General features: G+C 55.7%; 2 protein-coding genes and 1 non-coding gene across 4 annotated transcripts in view; 2 read left to right on the forward strand and 1 right to left on the reverse strand.

The window, feature by feature from the left end:
- Positions 1–292: 292 nt before the first annotated feature.
- TRNAE-UUC lies at positions 293–364 on the reverse strand. The gene has a single exon. It is a non-coding gene; the product is annotated as a tRNA-Glu (tRNA).
- Positions 365–476: 112 nt separating this feature from the next.
- Positions 477–3,809, forward strand: EIF4EBP2 (eukaryotic translation initiation factor 4E binding protein 2). The gene is made up of 3 exons (XM_027665660.1): positions 477–632; positions 1,241–1,417; positions 1,501–3,809. The coding sequence occupies exons 1-3, from the start codon at positions 494–496 to the stop codon at positions 1,530–1,532; spliced, it is 348 nt and encodes a 115-aa protein (XP_027521461.1). The 5' UTR covers positions 477–493; the 3' UTR covers positions 1,533–3,809.
- A 3,668-nt stretch (positions 3,810–7,477) lies between these two features.
- PALD1 (phosphatase domain containing paladin 1) overlaps positions 7,478–27,407 on the forward strand; it is a 20,849-nt gene continuing 919 nt past the window's right edge. Inside the window, exons 1-19 of one of the 2 annotated variants that reach the window (XM_027665662.1) lie at positions 7,478–7,533; positions 14,650–14,853; positions 14,997–15,099; positions 15,302–15,481; positions 15,557–15,721; positions 15,824–15,984; positions 16,119–16,194; positions 16,842–16,990; positions 17,075–17,171; positions 17,278–17,382; positions 19,803–19,898; positions 20,089–20,223; positions 20,814–20,930; positions 21,015–21,194; positions 21,700–21,897; positions 22,225–22,365; positions 22,981–23,052; positions 23,230–23,370; positions 26,070–26,225. In XM_027665662.1, the coding sequence (XP_027521463.1) occupies positions 14,663–14,853; positions 14,997–15,099; positions 15,302–15,481; positions 15,557–15,721; positions 15,824–15,984; positions 16,119–16,194; positions 16,842–16,990; positions 17,075–17,171; positions 17,278–17,382; positions 19,803–19,898; positions 20,089–20,223; positions 20,814–20,930; positions 21,015–21,194; positions 21,700–21,897; positions 22,225–22,365; positions 22,981–23,052; positions 23,230–23,370; positions 26,070–26,225 (2,463 nt within the window). In that variant the 5' untranslated portion in view covers positions 7,478–7,533; positions 14,650–14,662. Of the gene's footprint in view, positions 7,534–10,862; positions 10,940–14,649; positions 14,854–14,996; positions 15,100–15,301; positions 15,482–15,556; positions 15,722–15,823; positions 15,985–16,118; positions 16,195–16,841; positions 16,991–17,074; positions 17,172–17,277; positions 17,383–19,802; positions 19,899–20,088; positions 20,224–20,813; positions 20,931–21,014; positions 21,195–21,699; positions 21,898–22,224; positions 22,366–22,980; positions 23,053–23,229; positions 23,371–26,069; positions 26,226–27,407 lie in introns of those variants that run through there. The other variant, XM_027665661.1, reaches the window with a different exon arrangement.

The raw sequence follows: 27,407 nt of genomic DNA on the forward strand, positions 1-27,407 counted from the left end.
CTCTTTCCGGGTCTGGGATATTTGGATGCATCCCCTTTCCTGGTATGGGACATGAGGATGCGTCCCCTTTCCTGGTAGAGGATGCGGGGATCCATGCCGTTTTCCTGGTTTGGAATATGGGGATGAATCCCACTCCCTGGTTTGGAATATGGGGATCCCGTCCCCTTTCCCACCACCTTCGCTCAGCTCGGCCTTGCCAAAACATTTCGGCAGAAGGAACCGCGGACAGGATGGGATGGGCAAGACCCCCCCTTCCTCCTCCCCCCCCCAAAAAAAAAATAGCGCGCCGCCTTTCCCACGCCGGGAGTCGAACCCGGGCCGCCTGGGTGAAAACCAGGAATCCTCACCGCTAGACCACGTGGGAGCGCCGGCTGCTGGCGGCGCGGCCTCGCTCCTGCCCCCTGCCGGCGGCGCGCGGGGCGGTGCGGGGGGGGCGGTGCCGCTCGGGCCGCGCCGCCTCCGCGGGGACAAAGCGCGGGGCCGGAGCGGGGCCATGTCGTCCGCCGGCGGCCGCCAGCCCAGCCAGAGCCGGGCCATCCCCACCCGCACCGTCACCCTCAGCGACGCCGCGCAGCTGCCCGCCGACTACTGCACCACCCCCGGCGGGACGCTCTTCTCCACCACGCCGGGAGGTAAAAGCGCCGCGCCCGCCCCGGGGCCTGCGGAGCAGCCCGCCCGTCCGCTCCGGGCGCCGCGTGTCGCGCCCAGCGCGGGCGTATCGCGCCTGTGCCCCCTCCGGGTGCCGTCTGCAGGCAGCGCCTGCCGCTCGCTCTCCGTAAAGCAGCGCGCTCGGAGGTGGGTTTATTATTTTCCCGGGGCGCGGAGGGTCCCGGCGGGGCGGGAGCTGGATCCCCGACGGGGCGGCGAGAGGCCCCGGTGGGACGGGGGCTCGGCCCTATCGTCACATCCCTCGTCCCTGTCCAGGGGAGGGGGACACGGGGCGTTTCGGGGCGCCACATCCATCGGCATCCCCGGGACGCGTGCCCAGCCCTGCCACGAGTTTGCCAGTGGCCGGGACAGCCGGGACCCAGCTGCCGCCGGGGCTGTTTGTCCAGCGTGGAATTATCGCGTGTCGTGCCCAGATAAGAGCGAGCAGAGCGGCAGCGCGCACCCCCCTGCCCTCCCCGCCGGTCTTGGCGGAGAGCCTCGGCTGGGACGCCCGTCCCACCGGGAAACTCCTTCTGCAAACAAGCGCTGACGAACCAGATTCTCCCACTCTCCTCTCGCTTCCCCCCTCCAGGCACCCGGATCATCTACGACCGCAAGTTCCTGCTGGACCGCCGCAACTCCCCCATGGCCAAGACCCCGCCTTGTCACCTCCCCAACATTCCCGGCGTCACCAGCCCTGGTGAGGCCGGCGAGGAGCCCAAAGAGGACAGCAACAGTCTGAACCACCAGGAGGGGAAGCCATCCATGGGTAAGGGACCCCCCGGGGTGGGCTGGGGAGATTTGGGGTGCGGGGGGTGACCCCCTAATGAGTCTCTCCTTGCATCTTGCCAGGGGACGACGCTCAGTTCGAGATGGATATCTGAGCAGGAACCACGGAGAGGCAGCGACTCCCCAGACCTGTGCACCCCCCATTCGGCTTAGCAGGATCTGTCCCAGCGAGGCGGAGGTGGCAGTGGGTCCCCACCAGCGTCCCCCTCCCCGCCCACCTCCCCCCTTTTTTTGGGGATTGCAGCTCTGTCTTGTCCCCCTTTGTGGGTGACCAGTCCCAGCATGTGCCGGATGGAGCATCCCTTCTGGATCCGGCCCTGTTCCTCCTCCTCCACCCACCAACAGCCTGATCTCCACCGGGCTTCTTTCTGAAACATCCCTTTGCCTCTTGTGCTGCCTCGTACCCCCTCAAAAACCCCCTCCTGCTATCCCAGACCTCCCACTGCCGTCAGCTTGCCGGAGCTGCGTCATTCCCTTTGCCCCCTTCTCCCGGAAAATTTGGGCAGCCTCTTGGGAGGAGGAGGAAACCTCACTCCTAAAACCACGCGCCTGCTTGCACCCCGAGGAGGGTATTTTTTGAGCCCCTCCAGGATGTGCTGGCATTCAACAGAGGACAACTTCGGCAGCCCATTCCCCTTGGTGCTCCGGGGGTCCGACACAGTCCCAGTGGCATTGGCCAGTGTGCCCACATCTCTCCTGCCTGGATTTCTTCCATCTTGGCCCTTCAACCAGGAGCTGTGTCCCCAGCCCACCAGCCAGGACTCACAGTGACACAGCCATATGTTAGAAAAACCCCTTGCTTTTATTTTTTTGGTACTAAAAAGGGGCACTTTACCCCCAACAACTCTTTTTCCGGGCTGGGGATGAGTGCCTCTGGGAAAGTGCTTTGTAGTGCTCTTTTTTTTTTTTTTAACCCCCCCGGCCCTTTAAAATGTGAATAGTGCAGGAGGGAGATCCCTTAGCACCGTTGGATGTCTCAGGAATCACTGGGTGTCCCCGGGGATTCGGGGGCTCGCTGGTGAGGCACCACAGGGAGGGGTTGCTCCATTTGTAGGGTGCTGGCATCGGTGCCGTCCTCTACTTGCTCTTTGGGATGGGACTTCCCTCCCACTCCATCATTCTGCCGTGGATAAAGGATTTCCATGTTAACCTCCCTGCCGCCGGCGGCTTTGCCAGCCTGGCACGTCGTGGCCATCCCGTGCCTGGCATCTTGAACCCCATCTTCCCCCAGAGATGGGATTTATTTTTCCTCCTCCCTCTCCTTGATGAGCAGTGCTGGGTGAAGCAGTGCATGGTGGGGCTCTGCTGTGCACCCCCAATCCCACCAGCCCCCCATTTTGATTTTCCCTGCCTGCTGGGAGCTATCACCAGCTCCGCAACCTTCTCAAGTGCCATTTTATCAGCCCCCACCTGAGTGCCTGCTCCATCCATCCTCCCTCCCTTGCCGGGGTCACCCCCCACCTCGGTACCCAGCCCTGGGGGATCCGTGGCTCTGCATGCCGGGGACAGGAACATCCCACAGGCTTCGTGCACTTTCCATCCCGTAATTTATTTCTCTAGGCGTGTTTGGCGCGGGTCGGCGCGGTGGCTGGTTGCGAGCTCCCATCTTCCAACTTTTCTCCTGAGGGTGGGGCTGCTGCTCATTTTAGGGGGGGGAGGAATCCAAAAGCACAACCCAGGGGAATTGGGACATCTTTCCCATCCTTTTCCCTGGCCCGGGAAGCGCAAGGTGAACACGTAGCCCGGCCGTCGTAGGCGCGCGAGTGAGTGAGTGCAAGTGGAAATACGTATACGCGTGTGGGTGGGTGGTGATAAGACACACACAAATATATATATTATATATAAATAAATATATTTTCCTTAAAGCGAAGATCCTAGGAGGTCGGTTAGGCCCTCGGATCGAGGGAGTGGCAGGGGCAGGGGGCGAGGACATCCTTCGTGGAGCGGGGACGGCCACCATGGATGCAGGGACCCGGCGCCCTCGGCACAGCTGCTTGTTTTGGGAAACCTGCTCTCCAAGCCAAAAACGATTAGACAATATCCAAGGACAACGTAACTTATGGACAGGAGCCAGAGGGAAAACACTTCCTTTTTTTTTTTTTTTTCCTAAATGCCCCATTTCCCAACCTCCTTTTGTCTCCATTCCCCATCCCAGTGCCTTTCTCCCGGTTCTCTTCTGTAATCAGGCTTGGGGCTGAAGAGCAGGGAGGGAGTGCCTGACCTTGCCGGGGCATTCCTCTGCTAGTCAGGGGATCAATTTGGGATTTTTGCTGTTTTTTACCGTCTCTTCAAAGCAGGTGTTTGGGAGGAGAAAAGCTCTTGCCAGTGGTTGCTGTTACAGTGAGATCAATAAAGATCTTGGTTCTGTTAAATCAGGGTGCTGGAGTTTTCTTCTGACCGTGACCTGGGGTGCAGGGAGGATTTTCCCTTCCCTTTGGAGCAAACCCCCCTTGTGGGTCAACCCCCAGTGGTACAGAGAGCAGGGGAGGGTCAAACCCAGAACCAACAGCAGAGGGTTAAGGGGGGGACTCAATTGCAAAATGTCATGCACAGAAAAATCTGATTTTCCCATAAAGAGGTCTCCCACGCCCAAAATTGCCCCAAACTGATCATTTGTCCTGTTTCTAGTTGTGGCTGCCCCATCCCTGGAAATGTTCAAGGCTGGGTTGGATGGGGCTTGGAGCAACCTGGTCTAGTGGAAGGTGTCCCCTGCCCATGTCAGGGCTGTTGGAACGAGATGGTCTTGAAGGTCCCTTCCAACCCAAAACATTCCATGATTTTGTGATATGAAATCAGTCCTGGCCAAGGAGAACAGGTGGGTGTGAACATGGGGGAACAGCCACCCCCATCTGGGCTCATCCTTGAGGGCTCTGATGGACCTCATCAGTCCCAAGTGGCCCCACCTGTGGTCTCCTCCATGCCCAGGAGCATATTTAATCCCGGCTGCGTCCCTCAGCTCATGCTGTAGGCTTGGCTGCCCCATCCCTGCTGCTCCTGGAGGATCCCAGGTGAGGGGGGGGCTATGTTGATAGAGGTGTGTTAGCACAAACTGTCCTGGTCTGGGACAATTGTCATTTTAATAATCATATGGAACGATTTGGGTAGGAAGTGACCTTAAAGTCCATCTTGTTCCAACCCCCCAGCCATGGGCAAGGACACTTTCCACTAGACCAGGTTGCTCAGAGCACCATCCAGCCTGCCCTCAAATACTTCCAGGGGTGGGACACCATTAATATATGTTAGGATATTATAATTTATAATGTTTTAAAAAGTTTTTAAACCAGATCAGTCTCTTTTATACCATCCACTCTAACTGGGGAGGGGTCTGAGCAGCAAAAGCCTTTCCCCCCATGGCAGGGAGGGCACTGAGGGATGGGCTGCACCAGGTTGTCCTCTCCCTCTGGCTACAGAGGGTGCCCCCAAACTTTTGTGGGTGTTTCAGCAAACTTGGGCATGCAGCTCCGTGTGTGAAATACCACAGTGACATGTCACATTCCCAAAACACTCAATCCCACAGGATTGAGATGGATTGAGGATTGAGACCTGTTTTGGGGGTGCCCTCGGTGCACCCTGGTTTGGCCACACTCAGCGTGGTCCTGTCGTGACCTCCCATGGATTTGGAGCTCGTTGCTGCAGTTTAATTCTGCAGTGTCAGGGAATTTCGGAGCGTGTGTACGGAGGAGAGGAACACCATGGGAAAAATGCTGACGAGGCATTTGGGAGCTTCTTTCCTCCGGGTCTGGCTTTACTCCTGCAATGCCAAGCTCGGGGGAGAGACAACTGGTTTCCTCCCGAATTTTGGGGTGTTTTTTATTTGTTAATCCTGGCTTCTGAAGCCCCTGCAGTGAGCTGTGTGTCTGTGTATCCCTTTGGATGTGCTCCTCCCCAAGGAAGTTTCTACATGCTGAATTGGGAGCTAAAAACGGAGAATTAAAATAAAATAAGTTTTAAAAAGTTATAAAATGTCAATGTAGGACTGTGAAGTGCAGCAGAGCAGCTCAGGGCAGGGTGTTTTGGCTGAGCTGGAGGCCGGGAGCCTGGCTAGTATCTAGGATCCCGACGAACAAACTTTCCAGCCCTGCTTTCCAGCCGCTACCATTTTCGGACTGCCTCCGGGCTGCGTTTACATTCCTGGCCCTCCCTCCCAGCACCACTAAACGTGTTAATGCCATTTTTCTCCTTTTCCTTTGGCCCTTTGCTGTGCTATAAACATTGATCTGGAGCAGCATGGCAGTGGTGGGTGGGAGCTGGTGTTGGGTTCCTCCTAGAAGGGGGGCTCTGAGGGACCCTGTTTCAACCCAGTTGAAATGTGGGAGGGCAGGTAGGAGCTGAAGGGTTTGGGGTTTTATGGATTAGCTAAAATAGCACGTTTCCATGGCAGTGAGGGAAACCCAAAGCCACCTGATGGCTTCAGGCTGTGCTGTGCTGGACACCAGCAGATGAGCAGACCTGGGTGCTGGACCCGCTGGTACAGGTGGAGTCATGGCAGGGACCCACCGTGGTGCCTGTATGTGCTGGGAAGCAGCTGAGTGGGCAGCAGTCTTATTTCCCAGGAGTTTGAGTGGCCCGAGCAAGGAGAGATGGCTCTCGTGTTTGGGGGTAAGGAGCTGCCCTGATGTTTCCTATGGAGCCAGGCTGGGTGAGCTGGAGGTGTTCAGCCTGGAGAAGAGAAGGTTCCAGGGAGACCTTAGAGCCGCTTCCAATGGCTAAAGGGGCTCTAAGAGAGCTGGAGAGGGACTTTGGACAAGACATGAAATGACAGGACAAGGGGGAATGGCTTTGCACTGCCAGAGGGGAGGGTTAGGTTAGGTATTAGGGAGAAATTCTTCCCTGTGAGGGTGAGGAGGCCCTGGCACAGGTTGCCCAGAGAAGCTGTGGCTACCCCTGGATCCCTGGAAGTGTCCAAGGCCAGGTTGGACAGGGCTTGGAGCAACCTGGGCTAGTGGGAGGTGTCCCTGCCCATGGTAGGAGGTGGAACGAGATGTTCTTTAAGGTCCCTTCCAATCCAAGCCAGTCTGTGTACAAAAGTAGCAGGGCAGGGGCTCCCTGCAAGCCCCTAACACCAATCCCAGCCTGGATCCTGTAACATCCCTCGCCCTGACCCCCATCACACACATCCTTCCCTGCTCTTCCATTTCTGGGAAGGAAAAGGGCTTTTTGGCTTTAAGAGGTGTTGCCTTGATGTTCCCCAAACTGCAAACCTGCCTGGAGTGGTGACACCTGCCAGTCCCCTCTCTGTCCCAGGGAGGTGTCAGTGGGACAGTAAGGAAGGATCAGTGTGGCTGGGGGTTGCTGTGTGCTGGGGGTCCCTGAGGGGGACAGATTCTGTGGCTGAGGGCTGTTCCTGGGGACAGGGGACTCCTTTGTGCCAGGGGACCCTGTTGAGTGTGGGTGCTGCTGAGGGTCCCTGAAGGGATAGGTACTGCATCTCGTGGGGTCCCTGAGGGCACAGCGACTGTGGATGGGGGGTGCCGTGTGCTGGGGGTCCCTGAGGGGATGTGTGCTCTGTTTGGGGGGTGCTGTGTGCTGGGAGTCCCTGAGGGGATGGGTGCTGCCTCTCAGGGGGTCTCCAAGGGGACAGGGGCTGTGTTTTGAGGGGTGTTGTGTTTGGGGGGGTGGTGTGCGCTGGGGGTCCCCGAGGGGATAGGAGATAAGGGTGCAGGCTACTGTGTGCCGGGGGTCCCCGAGGGGATGGCTGCATCTTGTCAGGGGGCCCCTAAGAGGACAGGGACTGTGGATGGGGGGTGCCGTGGATGGGGGTCCCCGAGGGGACGGGTGCCGTGTTTGGGGGTGCTGTGAGCGGGGGGTGCTGCGTGCTGGGGGTCCCCGAGGGCCGGTGCCGTGGCCGGGGGGTCCCCGCGGGGCTGGGAGGGGATGCAAGGGGCGGTAGCGGGGGCGTGTCCCGGAGCGGGGTGGGGGCGGTACCGGCCTCCCCTCGGCCCCATCCCCGTCCCCGCCCGGTCCCTCCCCCGCCGAAGCGCCGGCGGTCGGCGCGGCCGCGGGGCTGCGCTCCCGCCACCCGCTCCCGCCGCCCCCATGGGGCGCCCGACGGCGTGGCCAGCCCGGCGCGGGACCTGAGCCCGGAGCCGCCCCCAGGTACCGCATCCCCCCCGGGACCGGCCATCCTCCCCATCCCGGTCCCAGGCATCCTCCCCCCACCCTCGACCCGGTCTCTCCATCCGCCCCCCCCGGGACCGGCTCCCCCTCTCATCCCTTCCCCAGGTGTGGTGGGGGTTCGTTTCCCAGCCCGGTGCGTGGGGAAGGGGGTGGAGGGGGCAGGCGCAGCCCTCGAGGGTGCCCCCCCTCCGTCTCCCAGCACCACCCCTGGGTGGCTGCCACCCTCCCCCACCGGGAGATGGGGAGCCGGGGTGTTTGTTGGGTACGGGTCCCCTCGGGGTGTGTCCCCCCAAGCCAAAGCGCGGGGGGCGATGGGGAGGAGGTTTGTTTTGCTCCAGGAGCACAGACCTTGCAGCGTGGGCACGAGGTGCCCCAGCCGTGGCAAGGAGAGTTTATCCGGAGCCAACGCTGGGCTTCAGACCTCTGGAAAATAGATGGCTCACTAGTTTTGAGGCCCAGCATCCGCCCCGTGGCATCCTCCCACCTCTCCTGCCTTTGCAGTCCTGTTTCCTATTTAACAGGGGCTTTTCTCTCCCTCTTTTTGCCTCGCTGGAGGCTGACCCAAACGGGGAGCTCGTGCCTGCTGTGGCTCGAGTCTCCCGAAGTAATTTTTGGAGTTTGCATCCCTTGCCTTACACCCCCAAAAGCCGTCTGGGGAGCAGACTCTGAAGCGGGGAGCTGCAGGATGGCTCCCTGGTGGAGGATGAGGAGGGAGGAGGAAGAGGAGCAGATGTAACCACAGTGCCTTCCGTGCTCAGGGTCTGGGGTTTGGCTCTGCAGCTCTCACTTGGGGAGCACGAGAGGAGCGGGAAGCCTGGGATCGCTCAGGGATGGGTTTCCCGCTGACACGTGCAGGGTGAGGGGCAGAGCGCGGGGTCCTCCCACCCCCCCGTGCAGGACGGGGTCACCCTCGCTGCCGTGCCGCTGGGACGTGGAGGATGTCCTGGGAGGAAGGCTGCCTGCTCCCGCTGGGCTCCTGGCCGCCATCTGTAGCTTTTCGAGGCTGAAATCGTCCAGAAGCCTCATCCAGGCTGCGTTTCCGATGGCTGCCGGACTTTTCCGGACCTCTTTCCCTGCCCTTTCCCCGGCGCATCCTCTTAGTGCTGGCGCGGGCGAACACTCCCTCTTCTCCCTGCAGCGCTCCGGACCGTGGTACTTGTCACATACCGAGCGGCGTCCCGGTTGTTTACCCTCCCTGGATGGGGGGGAACAGCGTTTTTTGGGGTGGCTGGGCTGAGAGCAGGCAGGCAGGCATTGCCTGAGGAGGAGGCAGGCGTGCAGGCAGCGGCGGTGGGACATTTCCTTCCTGGAAGGCAGGAAGTGATTATGCCTTTGCACGAATGACACGGAGCCTAAAAATAACGGGCAGGTCTCTGTTGTGAGCAAAAACCCCCCGGGATTTGCTTGGTTTTGCTTTATGTATTAAGAGGGCGGGGCGGGGGGAGAGGAGATCCTGGGAGCGCGAGCTCCGGATCCTGCCGCATCCCAAACCGCGGCGGGTGCTGGGCACGCATAAGGTGCTGCTTGTCCTGGGAAAGGTGCGGTCCTGCAGCAGAGCCCGGCGTGGAAAAGCGGCCCCGTGTAAAAGGAGCCGTCCCGTTGCTCCGCCAGCCTTCCCCCCGTTGGGAGGGGAGCCGGTGGTTTGCTATGAATAGCACAAAATCATAGCCCTCGCCTTCCCGAAACGCCCTGGCCGGCTCATCCTGGCGCTGGGCACCCCGGGGTGGGAGCAGGCTGTTGTGTGTGGGGGGGGCCAACCCGAGTCCCCCACTGCTGGAGACCCCCTGCTCCCCTCTGGGGTCACACCGCAGAACCTCTGGCAGGGAAAAGTTTGGCAGGTCTGGGTTGGGTGTGGGGCTGTGGCGCTTCCTGGTGAGCTGGGGACTGTTTGGTGTTGGAGAAAAGCTCTGCTGCAGGACGTTGGTCTCTTTGGAGATGCTCCCAGTCTTTATCTCCAGCCTTTATGGCTTTTGTTTTTGTTTTTTTTTTTCTTTGCACTGTTGAAAGGAAACCCTTCGGTGAGAGTGCTCACAGATCTTGAAACAGCTGGCAGCGAGCTGACAGCACAACTGGCAGTGCTGGCGCTTCCAAGTCGGGGCTTTGTTCCTCTTTCCATTGATGCTCATCGATAAACCCCCTCTGCTCAAGAGCAGGCAGCCTGAACACCTCCTGCCTGCCCAAAAAGCAGCACCCCGGGGTCTGGCAGGATGTGTGAGGGGACCCGATGGGGGAGCTTTAAAAGGTAACTGTTACAGGTGGGCTCTTGGAAAAATCATGGAGTCACAGTGGTTTGGGTTGGAAGGGACCTTAAATGTCATTTTGGTCCACCCCATTTCCATGGGCAGTGACACCTTCCACTAGACCAGGTTGCTCCAAGCCCCATCCAACCTGGCCTTGAGCGCTTCCAGGATCTTAATTCCTTCTGGGCTTTGCTTAGCAAGCAGTGTTACTAGTGCTGATTAATAAGTCACTGCAGACCAGGTTTGGGAAGAAGGGCTGCAGCCTGGCTGCCACTCTCAATGGATACCAGTAACCCCCTCATTGGTGGCTGCCTTCGTGACAGGGAGCACAGTCACACTCCCATTTCTGGGCTGAAATCCCTGCATACCTTCTTTTCCTCCTCCATTCCTCGTCTCAAACAGCTTTCCCTGACTTCAGGGTAAGGAGTTTTAAAACGAGTAACTGAAGGCGGGCTGGTCACATGGAGGATGGGGATGTGGCACTCGGTTTTCCACCAGAAGACAGGAGCATGTTGGGGAGAGGGTGTGAAATGCATGGTCCTGATTATTCCAGATGTTTCCACTTGAATTTGGGGGAAGGCATCCCACGGGTGCTTTCCTGTCCCCTTGGTAGATGCTAATGGTGGAGCACAGGGTGCACTGGGGATAGCAGCACCGATCTCAGCCAGATTGGGAAAAAACCTCTGGGCTTTCTAGGAAATGCTGCCTATTGAGTTATATTTTTGGCTGTCAACGCTGGCTCTCCAAGGAGCTGGTGAGGATGGAGGGTGATTGCTTTTGCTCCTTTAAAGATAATAATAAATCAGTCAAGGCTTGTAAAATCAGAGCTGTCTGCTGTGAACTTGCCTTTCCAAGGCCTTTTCCTCCTCCTGCCAAGGTGCTTTTGGGTTGATTTGAAGCATTTTGGGTCTTGTGGCTTCTTTACCTTATTTTGCCCTCGCAGCCCCGTGGGTGGACAACACATTTCAAATCAACCACGGCTTAATGTGTTATTTCTCACCTTTCTTTTTTGTTTTATTATGTGTTTATAAGAAGCTGAGCTGCTTCCTTCCGGCATCACCTGGAACAACAGGAGCCTGGTTCCCACACAGCCTCTGCTCCGGGATATCTCCTGGCACAGGCAGGCTCTCCCAGCAAAGCTGTTTGTACATTTTTTAATTTTCACTGTTTTTTGATAAAGAAGGTTAAAGAGCATGCCGGGGAGGGGGGCTTGGCTCCGGCGCTTCCTCCGGGGTTTGGTGATGCCCCTCCAGCAGCACTGGGGCTTCCTGCCGGCCACCACAGTGTTTCCTGCCTCCCTGCTTGGGTCAGTGGTGCTCCAGGGGTGACCCTCAGTCCCTTGTGGATGCATCTGTGCCAGCTTGGTGCCGAAAAGCTGCTGGGGCCGCCCCGGACCGAGAGAGGGATGGATGTGTCGGGAGGATGCTGCTTCCCAAAGGGCTTTGCTTTTCATTTAAAGGAGCTTTAAAAGCTATAAAATATCTTGAGGATGCACAGAAGGAGATTTATTTGATTTATTTCCTTCTGACAACGAGGTGACCAGGCAAGTGCACGCTTCCTCCTCATCGCGGCGGCCGGGGCAGATGCATCCTGCAGCTGCAGCCCGCCTGCCTCCCACTATATTTAGTCCATTGTTTGCTCCAGCTTTGAGTCCTGGCCAGGTCCCCGGGTGTGGGAATAACCCCTGTGCTGGGTGGAGGGGGAGAGGAGCAGCTCTGTGAGATGGGAAGGTGGAGGGCTGAGCACTGTGTGTCGTTGTAACTTACGTGGGAGAGGCTGCTGAGCCCAATTGGCACCTCTTGGGATGCTCAAGGGGCACCTCTTGGGATGCTCAAGGGGCACCTCTTGGGATGCCCAACCAGCGTCCCGGTGCTGCTGGCAGCTCCTCTGGCGTTGGCAGGGCTGGATGTTTTGGAATAGGGTCTGGAGGGGAAAGGAGGCATCTCTACATTGCCCACCTGGAGGCTCTACTTCCTTGTTAGGCAGCAGGAATAATTACCAGCGGCTGCTGGAGCTTTGAATTTCGGCAAAACACCTGGAGAAGAACAGTGCCGGTTTGTTCAGTGGGATGCCCTCGTGCAGGGCGTCGGTTCTTTTGGGAGCTGGGGAGAAAATGGGCTCTTTGTTAACAAACCACGGCCACGATTGATCTCAGGCTTGGCTTTTGGGTCTCTGAGATTAGGGCTGTGAGGGGATGAGCTGGCTGGGGGAGTATTCCTGGGGTTTGTCCCAGGAAAAGGAGGAGAGGGTGCAGACAGGAGGCCAGGATGCTGTGCAGGGGGGTTTGTCTCTGCATCCTCTCTCTCCTGGAAATGAAACCCCCAAATACTGTGTTGTGCAAGGGAAGGGATGCTTAAAACCAGCTCACCCTGGCCAGTTGGTAATCCATTATAAAATCCATGTGGATTGCAGCCCAGCCTCCTAACTTAAAATTGTGGATTCTCAGACTGGTTTGGGCTGGAAAGGACCTTAAAGCTCATCTCATTCCAACCCCCTGCCATGGTCAGGGACACCTTCCACTAGACCAGGTTGCTCAAAGCTGCATCCAGCCTGGCCTCAAACGCTTCCAGGAATGGGGCAGCCACAACCTGTTGCAGTGCAGGAACTTCTCATAGTGTTTGCTGACTGTGTCCAGATATTGGGGAAAACCCTGATATTTGGATTAATCCAGAGCCCTTTGGTGGGCTGGTCCCTGCCAGGCTGTTCCTTGGGCTCCTGCCTCCTTTGGCTGGCCTGTGATGGTGGCTCCATTGCAACTCTTTCCATCGCAGCCATCAGCAATATTTGGAAGAGTTTTCAGCCAAGAAAATCTTGTCTGTTCTCCTGGGATAGGGTTTTGCTTCCCTACCCATCCCAATTTGTGTCCCAGCTTGTAGGGTGGGTGGTGGGAGGGTGTAAACCCTCCTGCTCCCATCAGATGCAACAGTACCAGTAAATAGCTACTCCTGTATGGATAACACCAGTGCTTCCCTCTCTCTGTGGCTTTTTAGAGCAGTTTCCCTGGCTGCCCAGAGCACCCATTTTGGGTAATTTCGGTACTTTTCTTGCTTGTTTTTGCCTGCCCAACCGAGGCAGGGAGGCAGGGCAGGGTGGGGGAAGAAGCTGAAATGTGATTTCCTCTCTCCATTCATTTTGTGGTTTGAAAGACAATTTCCAAATCTGCCCGGCGTCTTTTATGCCTGTTATTTCTTGGTGTGGTTTGTCGGGTAAAGAAAATATCCCTGAGGGATTTAGGGTGAAGGTGGGTGTCTGTGGGGAGGGGCGAGAAGGAGGAAGGAAATACAGGAGATGCCTGACTCCAGGCTGGGGGTGGATTCTCCATCCCCCAGCATGGGGATGCTGGAGCAAATCCAAAGGGATTGATCCAGCTTGCTGTTGAAAAGATGCACACATTCTGAGCAAAATGAGGGGGAAAAAAGCATCCTGGCTGGATGCCCCAGTCCTGCTTGTTGCCTGAGCTCTCCAAAGCCACGAGTGCCTGCTCTGAAACATTCAAACCCTCACTATATATATATATATATATATATATGTATTTTTTTTTCCTTTATTTTTGCCCTGACAGTGTTTATGTGAAAGAAACACATGAGGACTTGGAGGAATTGCACTGGCCTGAAACAGCTGAGGGTTTTTTCCCCCCCCCCTCCTCTCGTGTGTAAAAGAAACCAAGCTGCCTAATGGTGCAGAAAATTCACAGTAGAGCAACAAGTTTTCTACAGAGCAGGGAAGGAGGATGGGGAGGAGGGGAAAATGTGTGCCTGGGCACGGTCGTCTCGAAATAGCACATTTTCCGGAGGCTTTTCCCCCCACTTGAAGCATTTGCAGCTGCTGGGGGCATCGCATTCCCTGGGATCGCAGTAAGGGATTGATCTTGTGCTGCTTGTGAGGCAGGGGGAGCAGCTGCAGAAGGATTTGTAGGGGTGGGTTAGAGCCATCCCAGTATTCCCAGCACCGAGCGTCGCCTCCGAGCAGGTACCGTCCCGTTCGGGTGCTGCCGGGGTGATTCCCACGCAGCATCAGCACCATGGAGATTTTACTGGGGACCGTCTCGTTAGGAGTGGGCAGAGTTTTTGTTTATTCCAGGCTGCCCCCTTGCCATCTCTCGCTTCATTTGGAAACCAGGATCCGGCCCTGGCTGCTGCAGACAGTCGGCTCATTGTCCTGGACCGGTGGAGTGTGGCGGGATGCTCCTGGCTGCCGCCAGCCCTGGCCCTTTTGATTCCATCCTTGTTTAGGGATGAGCTCCCGGGGGATGAAGGGGGGGCTGCTTTCGGGGGTCCTCCACCTGCCCTGGGTACTCCTGCAGTCTGGGGATAACTGGCTGCTTTAAAGGCAGATTTGAACGCACAGGTCTGCTCCAGGCACGCTCCTACATCCCAAATTACTAAATATTCCTAAGATGTGCTCTCCGTTCCAGTGTTTTCGCGCAGGGAGGGACCCTGGAGCGGTTTGCGGGTGCTGGGCAGGCAGGGGATGAGGGGAAGGCTGCGCCGCCGGGTCCCTCCGCGGTGCCGTGTGCTGACTCAGCAGCTTTTAGGGACCGGATCCAACATTTCGCCCTTTTTCCCCCCCTCCCATTCCTTCCCTCCTCAGCCCTGCTTTCACCTCCCTGATGGAGGGAGCTGCATGGCAGGAGGGAAGGAAGCCTTTTGTGGGAGCGGAAGGGAGAGGGCTGGCTTAGCGCTTCTTCCCTCGCCTGGGTGTCGGCAGGGGGGTTGCCCTGTGCCCGCCCGGGGTTTTCCCTGCCTAAATCAGGAGCGGCTGAAAAATAAATTCCTCCTCCCTTTCTCTCCCTCTTTCTTTCTCCCTCCTCCTTTTTCCCTGCGGCGGCTGCTGCTGCTTCCCTGTCCCGGCGCAGCCGCCCACAGATTATGGGTACGACGGCCAGCGCGGCACAGGCACAGCAGGCGGTTTCGGCATCCCCCCTGGAGAGCCGGGCGCCGGGAGACGGCAGCATGGAGGACCAGCGCTCCCTCAGCATCCACTCCTTCCAGACCCTGGGGCTCCACAACAGCAAGGCCAAGTCCATCATCACCAACAAAGTGGCGCCCGTGGTCATCACGTAAGTCGTTGGCAGCCCCTGGACACTCCAAAATTCTGTTTTTCCCCACTCCCTTCCCTAAATATTGTTGGTTTGGGTTTTTTTTTTTAATCTCCACCCGTGCCATTGGTTTATCTTTACCCACCTGCACGTGGCTCTTCCAGGTACAACTGCAGGGAGGAGTTCCAGATCCACGATGACCTGCTGAAGGCCAACTACACAGTGGGACGCATTTCTGAGGCCACGCTGGAGCACTACCTGGTACAGGTGAGCATCCCACTGCCAATTCCATCATCCAACCCGTTTCAGCCTGGGATTTGTAGACCTCAGGGTTTTTTTGGGGGGGCTAATTTTGAAGATCACCAAGAAAAAGCCACTTCTCTTCTCAGCTGTGTTCTGGGATGCGTAAGTCCCAGATTGCTCGAATCCACCAACTTCCCACCTTCTCTCTTTCCCTCTTGTTTTGCAGGGGAAATATTTCATGGTCAGGGATGTATATGGAAAATTAGATGTCTTGAACACTACCGGCAGCTGCGGCGCTCCCAACTTCCGACAAGCGAAAGGCGGCTACGCCGTGTTCGGGATGGGCCAACCCAGCCTCAATGGCTTCAAGCTCGTGCTGCAGAAGCTGCAGAGAGAGGGCCACAGGGTTGGTGGCAGGGTGGGGATTGGGGTGGAAAAAGGCAAGAGAGCTTTTAGGCAGCCTCTCTCCCCTTTCTTTCAGGAGTGTGTCTTCTTCTGCGTCCGCGAGGAGCCTGTGGTCTTCCTGCGGTTGGAGGGGGACTTTGTGTCCTACACCCCCCGGGGCAAGGAGAACCTCCATGAGAACCTGCAGCGCCTGCAGCGGGGAGTGCGGGCGGAGAGCCTGGAGCTGGCCATCCGGAAGGAGGCGAGGAGGGGTGGGAAGGGGCCGCCACGCCAGCCGTGACGGGGTGCAGGCATGCCCCCGGCTCAGAGGCAGGTTTTGACGGGGGTTCCCCATCCCCTCTAGATCCACGACTTCGCGCAGCTGAGCGAGAGCGTCTATTACGTGTACAACGACATCGAGCGGCTGCGGGACGAGCCCCACGCCGTGCGGGTGCAGTGTGAGGAGGACATCCAGGTGACAGAGGAGGTCTACCGCAGACCCATCTTCCTCCAGCCCTCCTACAGGTGCTCCCTTCCTCCTCTTCATGTGCAGTCGGGGCTCTTGATACTCCCTTAAGCCGCGTGTCCTCCATCGTGGTGGGGATGATCCCGCTCCGTGGTCCCGTCCTCCTGACGAGGGCTGTCCCCGTGCCCCGCAGGTACCACCGGCTGCCCCTGCCCGCCGAGGGAGCCCCTTTGGAGGAGCAGTTCGACGCTTTCATCCGCTTCCTCAGGGTGAGCCGGGGAAGAGCGCCTGGTCCATGGGGGCCACCCCAGGTTGGGATTTGCTCCTGTGCCGCATCGGGGACCGCGATTTCTCGAGAGCATCTTCCCGTTTTCCTGTACACTGCCTGTTAGAGGATGCCTCTGCCTGCAAATTCCCATTCCACTTGCTGTAGGATCCTGCTGGAGAAGTCCATGTTGTCCAGCTGTTTGTCCCTACCCCTGGTGGGATGTGACCCTCCCTGGCCACCTCACAGTATCCGTGCGCAGGCGGCTCTTCCCTAAACGGGTTTGGGAGGAATTATCCAGATTTGGTGCAAAAGTTTTCCATGGCAGAGCTTTTTTTTTTTTTTGCTTTTTTTTTTTAGTTCTAGAAGGTGAAATCTCAGCAGGTTGGAGGTGGGTGGTGGGAACATCTCCAGTGGGGTGGACAGGCCAGCATCCACTGGTGGCTGGAGAGGGCACTGGGAATGCAGTGAGTGAACCACCCACTGTGCTGTCCTCAACTATCCACACCATCCCCTGAGCAAAGGGGAGATGCCACCTATCCCTCTGTGCTCAGGCAGGGCTGTCACCCCCACCCCAGCCATTGACAGGGCAGACCTGGCTCTCCTGGAAGCCGCTGTGGTCCCCACCCATCCCTGTGTCCCCCCTCCTAGGAGAGCCCCAGCCTGCTGCTGCGGGATCCCGGCAGGCCCCCGCCGGCGCTGCTCTTCGGCTGCCAGACCGGCGTGGGCAGGACCAACCTGGCCATGGCCATGGGCACCCTCGTCCTGCACCACCACCGAGGAGCTGCCCAGAAACCCGAGTAAGCAGGGGAGAGCCCAGGGTCGGGGTGGGGGGGTGCCCGTGCCCCCGCAACTGGTTTGATTTCCTCCTTCTCCCACCCCAGCCTCCCCCACCTGCCTAAAACACCTCCCAGGGACAGGCTCCGGGTCATCCAGGCCTTCATCGAGATGGTCCCCAAAGGCCAGCAGATGGTCGAGGAGGTGAGGGGGTGCTGCTGAGGCCCCTAGTGGGGTGGCTGGGAGGGGAGGGATTGTTTCCCCTCTGATCCAAGGCTTATGGAGCGATTTCCCCCTTGCTCCTCCCAAGGTGGACAGTGCCATCGCCTCCTGCTCGGAGATGCACGACATGAAGGAAGCCATCTACGAGAACAAGAAGAAGCTGGAGGGGATCGGGGAGGACTATCAGATCCAGGTACAGGAATCAGAGGATTGCACGGATGCGAGCTGTCGGCACGGGATAATTTATTGAGCTGTTTTTGCACTGGGATGAGAAGAATGTAAATTCTGGAAATCCAGAGCTTCCTGAGAGCTGGAGATTTCCCAGCGATATGAAACCTGAAAGGTTGTGGGGCTTCTCTTTTTTTTTTTTCCTTTTCTTTTCTTTTTTCCTTTCCAGTTGTTTCAAAAGCCGTAAAATTGAGCAGGCTGGGATTAGGGGGGGAAAACAGGCTGTTTTGGGCTTCGCTGCTGCTTCTGGTGGGTGACCTCAGGGGCAAATAATATCCTGTGCCCTGGTTTCGTCAGCTCTAAAATTGGAAAATCGATATCAGCCTGGATGGTAAAAGTCCTCGGGAGCTGGGAGGGATCGTTGCAAATATGGTCACTCAAGGTCAGGCGTTTCTAGCTGTAGATGCATTTTGTTTCCCATTGTTTTAAAGAGCCATCAGGGTGGTTTTCCAGCATGGAAAGCTGTGGGACTCCCCTGCCTGGCCTGGAGGGCTCTGCACTAGGTGATGGAAGGGAGGGAGGGAGCTCAGGTAGAAGTGCTGTCTCAATCCCAGCCTCTTTGGAGATTAATTTTCCTATTTAAATGCTGAATGTGGGGTGGCAGTGCTGGGGCTGGTTTTAAAGAGCAATCTGAAACCAGGTACTGTGCAGCAAAAAAAACCCCCATTAAAATGATTAAAGGATGGGAAAAGAAGGCATTTACAGTCCCTTTTTTGGCATTTAATGGCAAATCCCAAATTTTATCCCCCTTGCCCCCTTTTAGGGCAGATTTGGGTATGTTTGGTGCTGCTCATGTGCTGGTAGGTTCTCTTGTATAGCAGGGGAATCTTTGGCACAGGGCAAGGGATTTTCCTACTGCATTGAAGCCTTTCCCTGGCTTTTGCCTGTTCTGTGTCATCCTGGACTCTGAGGAAACAAATGGCTGGGGGACTGCCGTAAATAAGCCCCGAGGAGTGTTTATTTGAAGTCTTTGTGGAGCAAGAGCAGGTTTAAACAGCGGCAAGGGGCCAGGAAAATGTGCTGGGGGGAGGATGGAGGAGGGGAGAGGGGATGATGCTCAGGCATGGGAAAACCAGCCTGGGCTTTATAGTGTTGGAGGGGTATTGGGTGAGCTGGTTGATTTTTTTTTTTTTTTTTTTTGGGGGGGGGGGGGAGGAAGGGCTTTTCTGGGCATAGAAGAATGAGGTCACGCTGGACAGTGGGTTTCTGCCTGGATTTGGGGGGTAAAAAATGGAGATTTAAGCCCTCAAGTGATGGAGGTGCCGGTGGATCCCAGTGTGGGATGCTGAGCCACAACCGGATCGCCACAATACCCAACTGCACATCTGGGATGTGAGTGGATCATCCCCCTTTCCATCAAAAGCCTATTTAAGGGGAATATGAAGAGATTTACCTTGGGTGAGAGCGTGGGGCTGGTTTTGATTGCAGGAATCTGCTGGGGCAGAAGCACCGCTCCGCCGTCAGCACTGCTGGCAAACCCGGCATGGCTCCATCCCTGCAAGCTTTGTTTTGAGTTCCCAGAGCAAATCCCACTGCCTCCGCTCTTGATAAATGACAGCAGGCCGGATTTCTCTTGTGGAGAACAAGTAAATATTCATGAGTCAGCCACGTAATTCAGGGATGAGCAAACCCCAGTCGCTGAGCTGACCCCGGGCACAGCCCCATCTTGTAGGATTTTCCATCATACCCTGGGAAGGAGGTCCTGATGGGCTCTCCAGGTGTGCTTGTGGATGCCATGCTGGGTGCTCCTTCGCTGCTCAGTTTGTTGGATGGGATGCTTGGATGTACAAACCCCCACTCTGAGGTTTCTGAATTACGGAAAATCCTGAGGGTTTGAGCTTCACCCCTGGGAGGGGATAGCTGTGGTGGGGCACACGCCTTCTTTGGGGAGGTCATGATGAAGAGGAGGAGGAGAGCTTGCCTGAAGCCACTTGTGCATCAGGATGCTTCTGGGCATGAAGGGAGAGAGGGGACACTTGGAAATGAAGGATATAACAGGGTGTGTGGCTGGCAAGGGGACCTCTCTCCCCAGGGATGTACCTCATCCAAAGGCCACGGAGGTGGCTGGGGTGGGGGCAGGACCTAACATTTTCCAACCCACTCCCCCTGGGTTTGAATCTCCAGTTAACATCTGGACAGTGTATCCATGCGACAGCAGGGCCCTTGGGTCCAGTTGGAACTGCTCCCAGCATGTCCTTGGGCTACAGGGAAGCTTTTGTTTGAGCTGAAATACAAATTCATGTCTTTAAGCATCATTTAATACAGAAAACTTGAAATGTTTAATTAAAAAAAAAATAAATCATGAAAAGAGCGTGTAGGGCTTTTTCCCAGCCTCCTGCTCTGTGTGGGGTCAGCATCATGGATTCCCTCTGCCTGTGCTTTCAGGGGAGCAGCACCAAAGAGTATTTCCTCCAGAGGACTTTACAGAGTCTTGAACGCTATTTCTACTTGATTACTTTCAATTACTACCTTCATGAGCAGGTAAAAGACTCCCCAAAAAACCTTTCTTTTCCCTGTTTTTTTTTTTTTACTTTGTCATGCAGTGGGGAGGGAAGGGGCTTTCACCTCCGAGAGTTTTCCAGGAGGTTTTCTGGGTGGTGCCGTGGGTGGTGCCCAGGCAGGGGGTCGAGCCCAGCTGACGGCGTGTCCCTGCCTGGCCCCCCGCCGGCAGTACCCCCTGGGCTTTGCCCTCAGCTTCAGCAGGTGGATGTGCCGGCACCCGGAGCTGTACCGGCTGCAGGCGGGCATGAACTCCTCGGAGCTCACCGTCACCGTGGACCTCGTCACCAAGGGCACACGAGTGCTGGTGAGTGCCCGTCGTGGGTGTAGAGACGGGAATGGCACCTTGCTGGGATTGCTCTCCCTCCCAGAGGTTTGGGGGGTGGGGAGAAGCGAGGGGTTTCCCCATTGTAGGGTAGGCGCTTTGGGGTCTCCGGGCTGGGGTCTGGGGTCCATGTCCTGCTGGTGTCCTTGGCAAGGATGGAACTAGATGGTCTTTAAGGACCCTTCCAACCCAAACCATCCTGTGATTCTGTGAAGGATGCCTGTGTGGGCAGAGACGATCTGCACACGGATGTGTCCGGCCCCACAGACCCAAGGTACCAGGGTGCTGGAGCATCCCATGATGTGAACCTAAGCAGCAGCTCAGTGTTTCTGGTGGTCCTTGGCTTTGGTGGGGTGAAGGAGCCCAGGGCTGTTGGTGCCTTGCAGGTTGTGCTGCAAGAAGAGCATCTCCCACCTTTGAAACACAGCCGTGTGGCTTTGAGCCGTGGATGCTGTTGTTGGAAAGGTTTGGGGACTTCTCCTGAGCAGGGACCATGGGTGAGAGGTCGTGGGGTGCTGGGAACCCCCTGGTTGGGAGGGGGCACCCCTTGCCCAGGTGTTGCTCCATTGCAGGTGGCAGATGAGCGTTCCTGCCCGGATGTGCTGAGCACTGCCAAGGAGATGAGCGTGGCCAACTTCCGACGGGTGCCCAAGATGCCTGTCTACGGCACAGCACAGCCCAGCTCCAAGGTGAGGGGCAGGACCCCACACTGGGCAGGGACCCCACATCGGGCTCCCAGACCTCCCATCACCCTTGCCCACCCTTTCCCCTAGACCCTGGGCAGTGTCCTGCGGTACCTGACGGATGCCAAGAGGAAGCACGCCCGCATTGTCTGGGTCAACCTCCGGGAAGAAGCGGTCCTGGAGGGGAATGAGCAGATCTACACACTGCGGGAGCCCGGGCACCTGGAGGAGCTGATCCCTGTGCCCGCTGCCTCACCCCAGCAGCTAGAGGTGAGCTCTGCCTGCTGGGAGATACTCCTATGAGCCCTCGTGGGGGATTTCCCAGAGGCTTGGATAGTCCCTCACCCCCTGGCGCTGCTGGTTTTGGTTTTGTTTTCCTTTGGGAATGAGGGAGCAAAGCAGAGATCCTCCCTAGAAGAATTTAGAGTTTGCCTTAAAAGCCAGGGTAAAAGGCACCTGGGGAAAGGGGAGCAGATGTTCCCAGCTGGGTTTCCAGAGGAGACAGGCAGTGAAGGGGTTTGGCTGCAGCAGCAGCACAGCTCTGTGGAGGAGCTGCCCAGCGTGGTGGGAGACAATGCTCCTGAGGCTCCCATCAAGCATGGTGGGGACCGTGGTCCTGGGTGGAGGTGGTGGCCAGGACCTGAGGTGGGATTTGGAGTTGGCTATGGGGTGTTTGAGAGGGATGTGAGCCTGCATCTAAAAAAAAAAATAATTAAAATCCTACAAAAATTAGGAGGAGCAGGTGTTACAGTGAGGGTTTCTCCATCCCCTGCAGAAACTGGAGGCTGCCCTGAAGGGTGACCTGATGAAGTGCCAGAAGTGGCTGGAGGTGTACCTGGAGGCAGAGAAGCAGATGAAGATGTTCAAGAGCTGCCTGACCACACAGGAGATATTCAGCCAGCAGAAGAATTCCTGCCAGGGGCTCACCTACCGCCGCATCCCCATTCCTGACTTCTGTGCTCCCAAGGAGCAGGTACCCGGGGATGGGTGGTGCTGCTGCCTCCTTTCCAAGCCATCTCTGCTGCTGTGGGGTGAATGTTACTTGGCTGCTCGGTGCCACAGAGCTCCAGGACTATAGTGACATGCCCAGGCACGGTGTGGGGTGCTTGCCAGGGCAGGGAGATGTTGCATGGAGAGACTGGGTGCCTTCAGCTGGGTAGGGATGGATCTGGGAGCAAGGAGACCAGAGGCTGTATGGCAGATGGGGGGGGGGTGCCACGGTGAGGAAGGGAGTTGGGCAGCCTGTGTTGGTCTGCAGTGGGCTGCATCCCTAAAAACCCACTGGCTTCACCCCTGGCAGGACTTCGACCGGCTGCTGGAGGTGATGAAGAGCGCCCTGGCCGAGGACTCGCGGGCAGCCTTCGTGTTCAACTGCTGCAGTGGCCGGGGCAGGACCACCACGGCCATGGTCATCGCCGTGCTCACCCTCTGGCACTTCAACGTGCGTACGGGGCTGCGGCTCTCCCTGCGGGCTGGGCTGGAGCAGGGCCTGCTGGGGAAGCTCTGGAGGGTTGAAAGGAGTGTGGGCAGGGCCAGGGTGGGCTGGAGGAGGTGGACATCTGTATGTTGACTTCTTGGCGTGCCTAACCCGCAGTGAGCTCCAGGAGATGTGTGGGTGCATCCCTTTACCCCCTGCCCGAGAGCTCCCATGCCAGGATGAAGGGTTAAAGGGCAGGAGAGATCATGGAGTGGTTTGGGCTGGAAGGGACCTTAAAGATCATCCACTTCCACCCCCTGCTATGGACAGGGACACCTTCCACTAGCCCAGGTTGCTCCAAGCCCCATCCAACCTGGCCTCGGACACTTCCAGGACTGGGGCAGCCACAGCTTCTGTGGGCAACCTGTGCCAGAGCCTGGAACAGTCCTCTGTCACAGAGATGTGGCTCCCTCCCTGGGCAGGGATAAAACTTGGGTGTTTTCTGCCCAGCAGAGGGGAGGTGGGGGCTGCCTGGGCCCTGGTGGGCTGGGTGCAGGCTCTGCATTTGCGCTCAGCTGTTGGACAGCAAGGACAGGGCTGTGCAGCCCATAATGACCCAGCCCCCTCTGACCACCCCAGGGCATCCCCGAGATGAGCGAGGAGGAAATTGTGAGCGTGCCTGATGCCAAGTACACCAAAGGGGAGTTTGAGGTGAGTCCTTGGCCATGACTCTGTTTTAGGGGTCCCCCTCCAAGCCTGCTCTTTGCTGCCTTAACCCACAGCTGCTTGTTTGGAGGGGCTGGATCCTCTCCTGGGCAGGGATAGAACAGTGGGATTAAGAGGAGCAGGCACCTGGTGAAGCCCCTTCTGCTTCTGCCCGTGCTCCAGGTGGTGATGAAGGTGGTGCAGCTCCTGCCTGACGGTCACCGGATGAAGAAGGAGGTGGACATGGCCCTGGACACGGTGAGCGAGACCATGACGCCCATGCACTACCACCTCCGGGAAATCATCATCTGCACCTACCGCCAGGTGAGCTGCCTCTTCCCGCTGCCCAATTCCAGAGGGTGCAGCTGGGCTCTGGGACCAGCCCTGCTGAAGCTGTTTGGTTTCCTGGGATGAGGCTTTCTGGAGGGATATGCCGGGGCTCTTGTGGTCATGGTCACCCAGGGCTGTCTTGTATCGTGTTCCGTCCTGCATCCCACCTGTCTGCTGCTGTTTGGCATCCCTGCTTTTCTGGTGCCATCCTGAATCCTATCCCACATCCCACCTGTCTGGTGCCATCCCATATCCCACCCAATATCCCACCCATCTCTCACTGTCCCACATCCCACCCAGAATGCTGCCGTTCTGGCACCAACCTGCATCCCACATCCCACACCAGCCTCCCTCTGATCCAGCATCCCTTCCATCCCGTGAGGTGCTGCCGGCAGAGGGCAGGACTGGTCTGTCCCGCTCTGCTTCCAGCCCCAAAGGCTCCTCGTGCTCCTCTGAGCTCGGGAAGGAGACTCATCTTTGGGAAGAGGAGCCATCCTTGGGAAGGGACCCATCCGTGCCAGTGGCATCCCATGGCCAGCTGAGCCTGTGGTCCACAGCCCTGTTTTACTTGGGAGCCTCTATGGAGCTGATGAAGAGGAGAAAGCATTATTTTGATCAGATTTGGAATTTTTTAAACTGTGCTACTATTTCATGGGGCCTTGGACAGGCTGAGCTCAGGACCTGGCATCATTCCTTCCCTGGGATGGTTCGTGCCGTGTCCTGCCAGTGATTCCTCACTGCAGCTTTTGCTCCAGCTGCCATCGATCCATGTTTTCAATTAATGGCCACGAACGATCGATGAGGGGAAGAGAAACCAAGATGTTTAATCATCCAGTAACATCTGCAGCTTCCCTGGGGATTTGCCTCCTGATTTCTGGAGTCCTTTGCTTTTTTTTTTGAGGGGCTGGGAGAGGAAAACCTCTGGAGACCTGACTATTTGCAGCAATAGCTGTTATTTATTATTAATAAATTTATTATTGCACATTTAGTTATTATTTATTAATCTAATTTTATTTAGGGTAAGTAATTTAATTTAAGTTTGCTTTTCCCTGCTTTATCCTGGGAAGGTGGCCAGGTGGGAAGTTGCACCTACCTTATCTCATCCTTTGCTGCTGCAGAGCTAAAAATTCCCACCCTAAAGGAGCTGCAGCCTGTTTTATGGATTTAATTCTGTCCTCTGCCAGGGCTGTGTGCAAATGCTTTAATTTTAATTTATTTTTTTTTTTCCTCAATGATGAGCAGCTTGGAGAAGAGAATTGTGGGAATTGTGATTCTGGGAGATGCTTTGCAGGGTTAGGGCAAAGCAGGAGGGAAGGAAAAGGTGCTTTGGAACTTGGTTTGTTCTGACCTCTTCCCACTCCTAACTGGGAGGAAAAACCTGGAGAATATGAGAAAATATAAATAATGGGATAAAAGAGAAATGATAGGATAATAAGATCATAAATAATAAGATAATAGGAGAAAAATAAATAGGTGGATGTAATGATAAGATGATAATTGAATTAAAACTAAATAGGTGAATTTAATAAGGTGATAAATAATAGGATAATAAAAGAAAAAGCAATGGGATAAGAGAATAAAATCATACATAATAGGAAAATAGAAGAAAAATCCATAGGATAATAGAATAAAATGAAAAGTAATAGGATAATTGAATAAAAATAAATAGGATAATAGAATAAAATTATAAGTAATAGGATAATAGAATAAAAATAAATAATAGAATATAAACCTAGGATAAATAATAGGATAATTGAATGAAAAATAAATAAGGTAATGCAATAATAGGATAAATAACAGGAAATAGGATCTGCTCTCTAGAAATAGTGGCACACACATGTGGAGGAGACACCTTTTCCAAAGGGCAGAGTTGAAGTGAGGAGTGGCTGCTCTTTGGGATGGTCTGTGGGATCAAGGCTCTTATTTATTGTTTTATTTATTATTTATTGATTCCTAGAAGGAGCATTGTGCAGAGCTTGTTCCTAAGAGCTATAATAGTACTAATAAAATTTATTATATAAAAATTGTTGTATAATTAAATACAATATATAACAATAACAATAAATATAAACAACGAATCTATGAATTTTATAATATCTGTAATATAAACCATAATAAAATAGATATTTGTGATAAATATATATATATATAAATAATACTAGAGGATGCAATGGCCATCAACTTCAGAGTGGGACACTGGGTGGCCACATGTCTTCTCTTGCTCTGGCAAGGGAGGCTGAATCCAGCTGGGGAATGCTTTCCAGGGAGGTGTTTTTCCCTGGGGAAATGCTTTGCAGTCCAGGATCTCATGGCCTGGGGTACAGTTTGCACCTGGGCACCTGTTCGTGGCTCCTGGGCATACCCCCCCACCCCTTTATCCACCCCTCATCTGTGTTTGAGCTCTGCCCCGTGAAGGCAATGTTGGTGTACACTGGAAACCACAAGGAAATGAGAGCCTGCAGTGCCAAGTGCCGGTGGGAGCAGGAGGGAAGGATGTGCTTATTTTTGTCCCCAGAGGGGTCCTCCCCCTTCCTATGCTCCTCCCATGGCTTTTCCATAGCACCAGAGGTCCTCCTGGGTCCCTCGCCACCCAACTTCCAGAGTGGGATGGAGAAGGAGCGTGGGTGAGGGCTGAGCTGCCTCTGGGAGGCTCTCCCAAGGCAGGAACCTGAGCAGGTTCCTGTTCCATCCAGGGGAAGTCGGGCAAGGATGAGAAGGAGACACGGGCCCTGCAGCTGAGGAGCCTGCAGTACCTGGAGCGCTACATCTACCTGATCCTCTTCAACGCCTACCTGCACCTGGAGAAGAAGGACTCCTGGCAGAGGCCCTTCAGCCTCTGGATGCGCGAGGTGAGGCCTTCCCTGCCCCAGCAGACCTCACCCAACGTCGCGTTCACGTGGGAATACGGGAATTTCCTGGGAAGCAGGACACCATCTCTAATTTGTTTACGATTTCTGCGTGATTGTTTGGGGCATCATCCGTGGTCCCTTTGCTCTGGGCAAGCTCCCCAGCCTGGGGGCAATCATGGAAAGCCACTGGAGACGGATGGAGTCCCACCACATGGATGGGGTGCTCTCCCACCCCAAACCTGCCCTTTTCTCCTCTTCTGAGTTTCCCGGGGGTTTAGTTTGATCTGCCAGGTGTGATTGCAGCATCTGGGGCTGGGAGGCCACTAGCCAACCCTGACTGGCCAGGGCAAGTGGCACAGGGAGCATGGGGATGGTGGCACTGGGTATCTAAGGGAATTGGGAACCAGCTGGAAAAATGGAATGGGGAGTCCCTAAATCACCCATATGGAATAGGGGTGTGAGGAAGAGACCCTAAACTATTTGTATTTCCTGCTCAGGGGGGCTACAGCTGCTGGATTTATTTGGAACACACTGCCTTACATCCAAGCATTGAGGGGGCTGTATGTTTCCCTGGGAAAGGGACTTTGGAGGTGGTACCTGTCATGGTGGGGGCATGGGGGTGTGTGTGTGCTGCTGCTTGTAGGTATTATTCTGCCTGAGAGGCAGAGGGGAGGAGGGGAAGCTGAGGACATGGCAATTTTAATGATGCTATTATTACTGTTATTATATTTTATAGTTTATTTACATGTTATTATTTTATTACCACATTTTATTATTTAAAATCTCTATTTTATTATTATTTCCTTGTATTATTTCTGTTGATGTATTCTATTATTTTAATTGTTTTTATTGCTATTAGCATTTTTACCTTTTCTTGCTGTTATATATTTTTGGGGCAGTGCCTTTTTGGGCTGCATTTTCAATGCACGGGCTTCCATCTGCCCTCTTTCTCCCTGTTTGCTGCACCTTCCCTTTAATGCAGTGCCTTCTGGTGTTGAATCTTTTGATGCTGCACCTTTTGGGGCTGCATTTTCAATGCACAGATTTACATCTGTTCCTGTTTGCTGGAGCATCTTTTAATGCTGCACCTTTTGGGGCTGCATTTTCGATGCATGGGTTTCCATCTGCTCTCTGTTCCCATTTGCTGGACCATCTTTTAGTGCAGCACCTTGTGGTACAGCA

This window comes from Corapipo altera, unplaced genomic scaffold (genome assembly GCF_003945725.1).
Source record: "Corapipo altera isolate COAL_440 unplaced genomic scaffold, ASM394572v1 161, whole genome shotgun sequence".
In the NCBI taxonomy this organism is placed as follows: Eukaryota; Metazoa; Chordata; class Aves; order Passeriformes; family Pipridae; genus Corapipo; species Corapipo altera.

Coding starts and splice junctions, on each gene's coding strand:
- EIF4EBP2 (XM_027665660.1), top strand. CDS start 494: ATGTCGTCCGCCGGCGGCCGCCAGCCCAGCCAGAGCCGGGCCATCCCC. Junction 633..1,240: donor CTTCTCCACCACGCCGGGAG/GTAAAAGCGCCG, acceptor TCCCCCCTCCAG/GCACCCGGATCATCTACGAC. Junction 1,418..1,500: donor GGAGGGGAAGCCATCCATGG/GTAAGGGACCCC, acceptor GCATCTTGCCAG/GGGACGACGCTCAGTTCGAG.